General features: G+C 36.7%; 1 protein-coding gene across 1 annotated transcript in view; it reads left to right on the top strand.

Moving 5' to 3' along the window:
- hk2 (hexokinase 2) overlaps positions 1 to 12,394 on the top strand; it is a 69,515-nt gene that overhangs the window by 9,218 nt on the left and 47,903 nt on the right. Inside the window, exons 4-6 of the mRNA XM_082170219.1 lie at positions 2,595 to 2,714; positions 2,819 to 2,914; positions 11,578 to 11,677. Coding sequence (XP_082026345.1) covers positions 2,595 to 2,714; positions 2,819 to 2,914; positions 11,578 to 11,677 — 316 coding nt within the window. The remainder of the gene's footprint in view (positions 1 to 2,594; positions 2,715 to 2,818; positions 2,915 to 11,577; positions 11,678 to 12,394) is intronic.

Here is a 12,394-nt window from a genome sequence, read left to right as displayed (position 1 = left end):
GCACAATGTATACCGCGCAATCTACTGACCTGTTCTCTTTTCCCACATAGACCTAAAGCCGTTAAACTCAGAACATTGGCGTAAAGCACAAAATAACACTAAGGAAATAAATGTTAGACTACACATGCACAAGTGGGATTGGATTAAACTGATACAAAGTACGCAACTCAGGACACTGAACAAACACACACTGCTGCCGAATGAGACGCGCTGGAAGTCTTTTAAAACAGCGGGGCGACAGCAGATTGGTTGCGGAAGAGCCGCATGATGATTGACAGCTGACACGGCCTATCACAGGAACCTGAGAGCAAATAGGGAGGGAAATAGGGGTACAAGAGAGGGAGGGAAAAACAAAAACAAAAGCACAACAACAAACACGTATAGAACGTAACAATTCTCATGCAGAAAGTTCTAATGTGAAAGTTCTTATGCAGAAATCATGATGCATAAATCTTAATTCATTATTAGGTGTATTATTTTTTTTAGAGGGATACAGTATATCACCTATATGAAAATTCTGCCATTTTCTTACCCTTATTTTGTTCCAAACCTGTATGACTTACTTCTATTAGGGAAGGTTTTTTTTTTTTTTTTTGGGCTAGACAATGGAGGTCAATGGTAACCCAAACTGTCAAATTTCAAAATAACATCAGGAATGATGTCAGTAAATTATAACAGAATTCAAATTTCAAAATTTGAATTTCAAATTCAAATTTTCAAATTTCAAAATTCAACATTTTGGGTGAAGTATCCTTATTCCAAAGTAACACATATGATTTATATGATATACATGTGTGGTCTTGTAAAGGTTCTATACATTTTTTTCTGTTGCTCAATTCCCGGGGAAAGTAAGAACTGTTAAAAAATGTAAAATGTGTGCCTTGAATGCAAAGTAATTCACTTTGGATAAAAGCATCTGTCAAATGCATTAATGTAATTGTATGTAAATAACAATATGGCCAACCACATATATCTAGGCCTAATAGACTAATTTACTCTAATTTAGAGTATGCACCTGAAAGTTTTGCATGAGAACGTTTTAACACCTAAGAACAAAGTAAATGAGACCCACTGTATCTCTGCACATGAACATTTAACCAATTAACCATAACGCACAAGGCATCTGTTTTTATCTCAGGGCCTGGTTGAAAAATTATTTTAATTATGCATTATTAAAGGGATAGATTTTTTTTATTATCTTTCTTGAATTTCTTTCTTCAGCTGAACACAAAAAGGATATTCTGAAGAATGTTGGTAATCAAACAGTTGATGGGCCCTATTGACTTCCATAGATTCTATGCCCATCAAGAGATAACCAAACAGGTTACCGAAATTCTTCAAAATATCCTTTTTGTGTTCAGCTGAAGAAAGAAATTCATACAGGTTTAGAACTTGAGGGTGATTAAATTATGGAATTTTCATCTTTGGGTAAACTATCCCTTTAACTTTGTCTTTTAGACAATTTCATCATGTATTAGGTGCTTCTTTAATTGCAAAATCCAAAGTTAACAGATTGTGAAAATGTAGAAATGGATTCATCTGATTTATTACATGGTTTAACTTTTCTCTTATTTCATCTTGCAGTAGATAATAATGTTCTCACTTTAAGTGTCACTGTCTCTCTCTGCATGAAATTACCATTTTAGGCAAAGGCCAAATGAATGTGCGTCATAAGAAAATCATTTTAATGCACATTCTTTCTTATACACTTGTTCACTGTTACAAAAAGTATTAATACTTAAACACATTTCAAATGGTTTAATCCTAAATGTATAAAACAGACATGTCCGTTTGTTTTATATCTTCTTATGTTTTATTTTTATAAATATGCTGTTATGCAAAGAAAAAAAAGCAAGTTGAGATACTACAACTAACTTTTCATCATAATAATCATATACACTGACATAAAAATAAAAATAATAGTGTCTCTTAGGTGGCTGGGAACTGAATCATGTCTGGGGTAAAACCAAACCAATTTTCATCCCTACTTCTCCGTGTTAATTTGGCAGTGGATGTGTTCACTGTTTGGACTTCATTCATTGCAATTCGGCCACAAGAGCCCTTTATAAGAGTGCATGACCAGAGGGTGGAAGATATAGTTGGAACCCAGCTGTCAGAAAATTATGAGTTGCACCTGGTTCCTCACACACACACCACCATGGCATTATGGCGTTGTGATTTCAATATAGAATGTATGGCCTGAGGAGACTTGCACGACATATTGATTGTCTGTCCCCATTGGATTTCCGCATCAGAACTTTTCACTTTCGGTAGCTTTTCTGAGGCTTGTTTCCACTTTAGTTTTTCATTTCAAAACAGTTATACTGTGCTTATGATTTTGTAGCCTTCAAAAATGTAATATTTAAGAGATGAAAATAACGACACCTTTGGACTAACTTGCGCTTTGTAAGATTACCTTTTTTCCTTTTACATAGACTTTTGATCCACCTAATTTGTTTGCTATTGAACATATTAGGCTATATTTAGACATTTTGGTGTGGGTCACTTTTGAATGTAATGGGTTCTTAATCTTAGCTAAGCAATGTATTTAAAATTTAAATGTTAAAATCTGTCTTTTTTCTTTTCTTTTCCAGCTCTTCGATCACATAGCCGAATGCTTGGCCAATTTCCTTGAAAAATTGGGCATCAAAGAGAAGAAGCTGCCTCTAGGCTTTACCTTTTCATTTCCTTGCCAGCAGACTAAACTAGATGAGGTGAAATGAGAAGGAAAACATTTTAAAGGAGGAAGAATTCATTAAAATAAGGAGCTCTTTAGCGAGAATGTCATGTCTCCATGGTTGTCCTTATTTCTGTGCAGAGTTTTCTGGTGTCATGGACCAAAGGTTTTAAGGCGAGTGGAGTGGAGGGGAGAGATGTTGTGGGCCTTTTGAGAAAAGCCATCAAGAAGAGAGGGGTGAGTGTATGAATCAGTGAGTCATGCTTTTACATGCTAAAGCCATTGGTTTAATAGACCCTGTCCAAAATGGCACACTTCATATGCACTTACTTACAGTGGCCAATGCGTGCGAGTTAGAGCTGCATTAATCGTTAAAAGATTGCGATCTCGATTCAAACACCCACGGAATCTCACGTCACTCCTCTCCTCACAAAATTGCACTGGTTGCCAGTTGCCGCTTTCATCAAATTCAAGTCACTGACGTCTGCCTACAGAAAACCACTGACTCTGCTCCCTTTTACCTAAACTCATTACTTCAGACCTACGTGCTGAAGTGCACAGCAAGTGAATGCTGTCTTGTGGTGTCATCTCAAAGAGGCACAAAATCTCTTTCTCTGACCTTTTCCTGATCTGTTCCCTGCTGGTGGAATGACCTGCCCAACTCAACCAGAGCTGCTGAGTCCGTGTCCATTTTCAAGAAACGACTGAAGACGCTTCTTTTTCGGCAGCACTTGATCCATTAATACTAACACTTTATCTTCTATTATATATCTGCATATATTTATATATGCATATTGTTGTCCTATTGTTAGTTTAACTGCTTCTATTGTTCTCATTTGTAAGTCGCTTTGGATAAAAGCGTCTGCTAATTGAATAAATGTAAATGTAAAACGGCTTCACAAACAACCTCACAGTATGATTATTTCTGTTTTACAATAATTCAAATTATCACAGAAGTACTGGGATAAGTTTTATAGTTCGGATATTAATACTGATGTCTACGGTATCACCTTTTGAAAGTAATATGGCACTTCAAATAACGATTGTATCGATTACATCTTTACACCACCAGGTGGCGACAAGTGACTGTTAACAAATGTATTTGTCATTGAATCATTCATTCAAGAGATTCGTTTAAAAACACTGATTCATTCAGTAATACAAATATTTGTGACCCATGCTGGCAAAATGAGTCAGAATGAGCAAATTTTCAAAAAACAAGTGCTTGTTATTGTGCAAGTGCATGAATCCTATAATGTTATGCTCCATTGAAAAACCTTCTAAATGATGTACGATTTATTGGAATTGGACAAACAATGAATGAGCTACACCTGTTTGAAGTCGATAGAGTCAGCAACGTCAATTTTGAGAAAAATCGTATTTAAGTTTTCTGAATCGTGGGAGAATCGTGATCTCAGTTTGAAACAAAAAAAATTGTGATTCTCAATTTATCCAGAATCGTGTAGTCAACAAGACCGTCATTTTACCATACAATTTGTCATTTTAGGTTTCAGAAGGGTGCTCCTCAGTGCCCCCTTTGAGGTTGATATGCGCCCTCGATGCACACTAAAGCGAGCTTCACAGCAGATTTTTTTCCAACAGTCAAAGCGGCATTACGTCGTGAAAGTGCAGACTCGTAGGAAGCGTTGAACAACCGTTTCAATCCGATCAATTTCATTCAGATCGAGCCCAAGCGGTTCGATTTAAGGTGTTTACATGAAGGCTTTTCTGTCCGATTGAGCCGTTCATTTGATTACAAATGAATTATTTGGTTGCATGTAAACGTAGCCATTGAAGCTTCTTCTCCAGATCTTCCAATAACCAAGCTTTCCCTTTTTGCTATTCAAAAGGGTATAGCTGGAATAGCAGGAACAGTAAAAGAAGTGAACAAATTATGAACTGGACAATTTGAATAAAACTTTTGCTTCTGCTGTCAAAAAAGCTGTAAGAACAATAGATTGCCAGACAGATATAACCTGGATGCATAAAGATAAACCCCAAACTTAACTACTGTAATCTTATCTCAAAAATGAAGAATACAGGAATTCAGAACGAAACTTTCAAATGACTTTCATCTCAGAGTTCAACAACTGAGAATCAAAAGGCAAATAAAAATAACAGAAAGGCAACCTCTTCACAATCAAAAGATGAAACTTCAAAAAGACAAGACAAATGAAAGATGTCGAAATGAAAGAGAGTGAACACCATAGTAGAAGCCCATGTCCTAAAGGCAGAATTAGGACAACTGTTCCTATTCTTCCTATTAGGTAATGGGAAATTTTATCATCCAATGGAACTGTCGTGGTGTCAGGGCTAATTTTACGGAGTTGCAGTGTTTAATTGCAGTTATTAGGGGCCAAGCACTGAAAGTGCGTAGGCACCTCTTGAAATCGTTGGCATTTTTCTTCTTCTTCTTCTTCTTCTTCTTCTTCTTCTTCTTCTTCTTCTTCTTCTTCTTCTTCTTCTTCTTCTTCTTCTTCTTCTTCTTCTTCTTCTTCTTCTTCTTCTTCTTCTTCTTCTTCTTCTTCTTCTTCTTCTTCTTCTTCTTCTTCTTCTTCTTCTTCTTCTTCTTCTTCTTCTTCTTCTTCTTCTTCTTCTTCTTCTTCTTCTTCTTCTTCTTCTTCTTCTTCTTCTTCTTCTTCTTCTTCTTCTTCTTCTTCTTCTTCTTCTTCTTCTTCTTCTTCTTCTTCTTCTTCTTCTTCTTCTTCTTCTTCTTCTTCTTCTTCTTCTTCTTCTTCTTCTTCTTCTTCTTCTTCTTCTTCTTCTTCTTCTTCTTCTTCTTCTTCTGTATGGAGGTCTATGGTAGCCCATAGAACCGCTTGCGGTAAAGTTATGAAATTTGGCACACTGATAGAGGACAGTCTGAACTGTCACCATAGCAAATTTGGAGTCTCTAACTCAATCCGTCTAGCGCCACCAACTGTCCAAGGTTTCACTTTATGTTTATGCTAATAACTTTTGAACCGTAAGGGCTAGAAAATCTAAAATCTTGTTTCCTCTGATTTCTTAGCTCAAGCCGATTCGATTGCACCCTATGACGTCCTTTTCCATCATGAAAATTTTTCCGCCATTTTGATTTTTTTTTTTTTTACCTACTTTTTTGAACTTGTCCTAGATGGTTGCTCCGATTTTCACGAAAATTTAACCAGATAATCTTCAGACCATGCCGACAAAAAGTTATGGAATTCAAGTTGATTCGTCAAACCGTTCTCGAATACCGTGCAAACTAGTTTTGTGTAGCGCTTGCAAAAACAGACGTAAGGCTGTATCTCCGCAATGCTTTACCGTTGTTTTAAAAAGCAGACTTATATTTACCTATTTCAGGTCCTTATTAGGAGACGCGGCGTACACAAAGCTTTGGCTGTGCTGCTTATATTAATCAAGCAGTAAAAAAACAATGCCCAAATGCCCAAAACAAGGCATCTGCAGATGAGAGTCCGAAACAAGCACTTGTTGGACAACGTTGTCCTGCACCACTTCACAGAATGATGAGTGGGAAGATCATTTTAGATTGACACAAGAGTCATTTATTATATTCTTAAATAATATTACAACAACATCAGCTCGAAATTCAAATGATCACAGAAGTACTGAGATAAAAGTTTATAGATATAAACACTGTCTACAGTACATTTACATTTACATTTATGCATTTGGCAGACGCTTTTATCCAAAGCATTCAAGGTACACATTTTACAATTTGTCAGTTCTTGCTTTCCCTGGGAATCGAACCCATGACCTTGGCGTTGCTAGCGCCAACGCTCTACTGTTTGAGCTACAGGAGCTACAGTAGCAATCAAAATAGAGTAAATCAACTTTTGCAAGAAACTTGACACTTGAAACTTTAATCATTCATTCTAGAGATTCGTTCAAAAAACACTGATTCATCCAGTAATGAAACACGTATTTTTGGCTATAACTTCTGAACGGTTTGTCCAAAAATCATAAAAGTGGTTAGATTCAGGGCGTCATGCCGAGTCGACTGATATCCAGTTTTTCCATATCGGCCATTTTGGGCGTCGGCCATTTTGAATTTTGTACTAAAATGCTGTATTTTATGAACACATGAACATATCTTTACAAAACTTGGTATGGGTCATTGGCACGATGCTCTGAAAGAGTCTGAGAAGTTTCGGACCAAAAAATTATTTACATGCTTATAACTTTAGATTTGGTTGAGTCATCTCCTTACATTCCTGAATCCTTGCCGAGTCTAACGATACCAAACATTCTAGGTTTTGCCTTGTGGTGAGCGCAATGTTGTAAATTAGTGCTTACAAAACATTTGCCAATACCTTTGAAACCGATCGAGACAAAACCACCATAGGAAGTTAGGAAACATAGGTCGTTGCCAATATGCTAATGCCCAAAGTTCAAAATTTTTATAGTAAGTGGCAACAAAATCCAATCAAAGTCACCCCTGGGTCATTTTTTTAATGCTCTCATACATATAAATGTCTATCCAAAACAAAACGAGATATTTTCACCAAATTTGACACACACATGTATAGGCTCACTCTGGGAACACAAAAAAGCGGTGGAACTGCACCACTTGGTGGCACTATAATAGAACAAAACAAGGACATTGCCATTAATTACAATATAATATCATGATATTAACTGCAACACTTTACGAATGCATTGGTGTACCATTACAAAACACGATGTGTCTTGATAATCCATTAAATCATACTTTAAGTTACTGTATATATGATTTTTCAGCCATTTTGCCTAAAATCATCTTTAAATCTCTTTAATTTCTCATTGTTGCAGTTGGTCTGACACTCCCAGCCATGTTGGCATGTCTTATTGTCTTCTTTTTGCTTGGCCCCGATAATTGCTGCTGCTTGCAGCTATATTTAATCCTCTTGTTGTATGTTTACAGGAGATACAATTATTATCAGATTGTGCTTTCTCCTTTAATAGTCATAGTCACATCAGTATTAACAGCAATCTACAGGTGACGGCAGTACGATTGACACGGCAGAAAACCATTACAGTTCCTCTTACATTCCTCCTGATTTAAATTTGACACACATGGATCTAGATCACCTTGTTACTCAACTGCCATCTTCTTTTATTCTCATGGGAGATTTTAATAGCCATAACTTTCTGTGTACTTTCTGGCAGTAATTATTGCAATACAAAGGTAAAGATGATTGAAGATTTTTTTACATTATCATACCTTATGCCTTTTAAATAATGGATTGAATACTTATTTACATCCGGGACATGGAACATATTCCACTATCTACTTTTTTGTCAGCCTGACCTATTTTTAGACCTATCATGGAAAGTACATCATGACCTTTGTAGAAGTGACCATTTTCCAATCATTGTAACCATTAAAGGAAAAGAGGAAGAAACAAAAGTACAAAGATGGCAGATTAAAAAAAAAAGCAAACTGGTATCAGTTTCAAATTCTCTGATATGAGAGATTTGCAAACTTTCTGGAGGACAGCCCAGATGCGATGCAGAATTTCACAGAAACGCCTATATCTGTAGCAAATTATACTGTCCCAAGAACATCTCTAAGCAAAAAATTTAGATGACTTCCATGGTTTGATGATAAATGTTATAAAAGTTATAAAAGAGAGGAAAAAAGCAGAAAGATTTTTCTTCAGACATCCATCAACTGAAAATCTTATCAAACTTGTTCTCCATCAAACAAAATATGGAGCTGATACTAAAAATAAAGGGCAAAAGCAGTGGTCCTCAAATTCAACATCAAACAGCATGATTCACTCTTGTCTTCCTGCTTTCCGAACTTTTCATGCTCAATAAAGGAGGGGGAGAAAATTAACTTAAGCTCTGGTAATATAGAGCAATACAACCTTGATGCATTTATTAGGAAAGAACATGTTGTAGCTTTTTTTATTATTATTTGGAGAAAGCCTATTACATGACATGGACACTTGGAATTTTAAAGGATTTGTACCAAATGAATTTTAGAGGTCGTTTGCCTATCTTCATTGGAAGATTTCTATCGAATAGACACTTTAGAGTCGAGGTAGCAAACACCCTGTCTGGCCTGCATAAACAGGAACTTGGAGTACCTCAAGGAAGTATTTTATCGGTATCTCTTTTTAGTATTAAAATAGACAGCATTGCAAAAGTCATTGGTTCTGATGTGCACTGTAGTTTAAATGTAGATGATATCCGCATTTGCTACAGAAGTAAGTACATGAATACTATAGAGTGAAAAATCCAACTGAAGATAAACAAAATACAAACTTGGTCAATGCAGAATGGTTTTAGATTCTCACAAACAAAAACTGTCTGTATGCATTTCTGTCAGCTTCGTTCTTTGCACAATAAACCATAGTTGTTTATGGATGGAATCCCCATTAAAGTATTTTATTCCTCACATTAAATCTATACTATATTATTACTATTTCTATTGTATAGGCTGTTAGGGTTCTTTGAGAGAGAGGACTCGGATGCAGAATGAGCAGGGGGTGATATTTATTTACAAAAGGCACAGCACAAGATACAGTAGGAGAGGCAGGAACACAGTCTAAAAAATAGGGCAGGGCACACAACAGGAGAACAGGCTGGTCGGGGATGAGGCAGCTCCAGACGCCAAGGCAACAATGGAGATAAGGCAGTGGCTCAAGAAACCAGAGACTTGGCACTGAAACTGCAGAAGCATCAGAGTTAGCCGCCAGGTTAGGAGAGTCAGCGACCAGTCAGGACACAGGAAGCAGGGCAGGGACCAACACACAAGACAAGACAACAAGAGATAAAAAAAAATGGCAAAACTATAACTAGAGGAAATAAAATAAACTAGAAATATAACTGGATTTAGAAAAAATAAAATAATTCTAGAAATAAAAAAACTTTAATTTGCAAACAAGAAGAAATCAGATGAAATAATTTCTATGAAACAATGACTGGAACTGCAAATAAATGAAAAAAGACTGCAACATTGCAGGAAATTTAAGAGAAAAAGAAATAAACTAAATAGGCTAGGGAAAACTAAAGCAAAAATAAAGACTATAACTTGACTGGAGTAAAAAAAACAACAACAACAACAAATAGAAACTAACGAAACAAAATAAGGACTAGACAAGGACTAAACAAGGGGGCATGATAACGGCAAACAACGAGGCTGGACGAGAAAAGATTATGGCCAACACAAACTCAGGCACAAGACAAACAAAGAAACATGAAACGAAGTCAAAATGGAAAGGTCAGACGTTGTTATAGGAAACGGGTTGAAAGTCCCTGTAGAAACAAGGTTCCAAAGGATACGGCTGGTACAGTGCCTTGAGACGGTCCAGCGTGTTCCTTTGGCAGCTGTACTGGCTGTGGAGCGCACGAGGAGTGAGGGTTCCTTGGGGGTTGGTTTGAAGCCCAGACGCGTGACACAGTGATCGTGACCATCCAGCTATGAGAACAGCCTTTTTGCTCAGTTGAACTGGCAGAAAAAACAGGAAAATCGTCCCCGCTGCAGCACCGATACACCAACACCGATCAGGAGAGAGCTTCTTCCAGAACAGCTGGCTCGTTGTCTTAGAAGCACTGCTTTGTACAGAGCAGAAGACATCAACCGCTCGGTTCCGAAGCAAAAAAAAAAAAACTTGAACCAGAAAACACAGAAGTATGATAAAAACAAAACAAAAAAAAAACAATAGTGGCTTGTCCAAACTGCGTCATTACGTCACATCTGCACACATAAAGAAGGAGTCTCGGCTAGTCGGCTATATTGCGTGTGAGGATGTTGGAGGTGGAGATTTATAGCCTTTTCTCACAGCACTTGATATAATTAAACATCAATTTAATGGCAGATCCAGAAAGGTTCAAACGACGATCACCAGTGACAACTGGAGATTCACCTGTTGTAAAATGTGAAAGACTTCGGAGAAAAAAAGAGACCGCAACCGGGCCCATGCGAAAACCAGGACAAATATCAGAAGGGCATTAAATGTAGTCACTTAATGCTGATGTTGTTAACATTAACAATTTGAGAACAAAGTATAATTTGCACGGTTTGACGTGATATGATAAGTGATCGTTAGATTTAATCAGCGCGATTTACTGCAATGCTTTTTTTCCCCTTAGTTGGTCAGAACAAAAGTGGATGTTACTTACTTGTTCAGACGACATTTTCCGGTGAAAATTATTATGTTGGTCATACTTCCAAAAAGTAGAATGTTTGCGAATGACAGTCTCCACACCGGCGCGGTGCCTGACAGCCGCACATTCTCCTCAAAACATTGGATTCATCCGTGCTGTGCCGTGCCGAGGCACAACCCACGTAAAGTTGATATTTCCGCGAATAACTGCAATTGCAGATTTCGAACAGAGATGGCGACAAAGAGGAAAAACTGCAGACTGCAGCTTTAATTAGACATCATTTTTGAATACTAAAATTTAATTGAACCCTTAAAATGGAGCCCAAAATATAAAAAATGTAATGAACCTACCTGAAAAACCTGTAAAGCAAGTTTATTTTATTTGTATCTTTGCTCTATTGTATTTATAATCCTTGTAGCAAATACCGAAACGTACTGATACTGTGACCCTTAAACGGTGATCAAAGCTGTGAGTAATGTGAACCGTTACACCCCTATTGCAGACGTAACAAACAATGTAAATATTGCTCTTGAGCACATATTTCTGCATACAGGTTTTTTTTTTAACCAACATTTATAAATGTCATTATTATTTAGAATTGTTTTTACCTCCATAAAGTGTAGTTACAAAATCTACCAGCAGGGGTTAACTGAGCCATAACTCAGCCAAACCTTCAAGTCCTTTTTCATTTTAAATTCACCCTTTAACTTTAAAATCGCAGTAACATATAGCTTCGCGTGCCTCATTGCTTTATTTGACCTTTTATAGATTTTCATCTGGTTTCAAATACCAAACAACTTTTTTTTCTTCTCTCTCTTCAGGACTTTGACATTGACATTGTTGCTGTGATCAATGACACCGTTGGCACCATGATGACCTGTGGCTATGACGACCATCACTGTGAGATTGGTCTCATTGTCGGTGAGTCACTGACTGTCTTACTTTTGCACTCATATTCTAGTATCTAGTTGATATCAGTGGGAAATATCAGCCAGGGTGTCAGCAATTATTGTCAGGCAAATGATCTGCTTGGTGTGAATGAAAGGTGCTTTATTCAGACACAGACATTTTGTTCTGTCATTTCATTTGTTTAGTTTATTGGTTGAGGGAATACTAAAGCACACATTTCAGGCACTTTATAGCCTGTTATTATGGCCTAACAAAATTATTTTTTGCCGCATCTTGACAATTATAATCCTCACACTTCACTAATTGCAACTAATTATTTTGATTAATTTCGCCCAATAGTGTGTCAAATATGTGTAATTATAGAGGCTAGAGCAGCTGATCCCTGAGTCTTTCACAACTTTGTATGCCATGCACTGCCTCAGTTATTATACTCACTAATTTGTACATAATTTTAACAGTCTTTCACATAAGATGACAATTACAGCGGGCCAAATGTATTCTTGGTGATGTGGAAATACAGAACAGCTGAAAAGTGTGGAAGAGGTGGTATAGTGAGCAAGGCGTTTTAGTAGGATTTTTTTCAGGGCTGCTCAGTGGGATTTTATTTCTGTTAATTTTCTATTTTAATGTAAAAAAAAATTTAAAAAAAATAAAAAAAATAAATAGAAATCTTTTGTAACAACAATATACAGTAATTTGGGGTCAGTAATTTATTTCTTTTTTTTTTTA

Source organism: Leuciscus leuciscus (assembly GCF_965113295.1).
Source record: "Leuciscus leuciscus genome assembly, chromosome: 5".
Lineage (NCBI taxonomy): Eukaryota > Metazoa > Chordata > Actinopteri > Cypriniformes > Leuciscidae > Leuciscus > Leuciscus leuciscus.
Note: the sequence above shows the minus strand (reverse complement) of the source record. Positions and strands in the feature narration are given on the sequence as shown.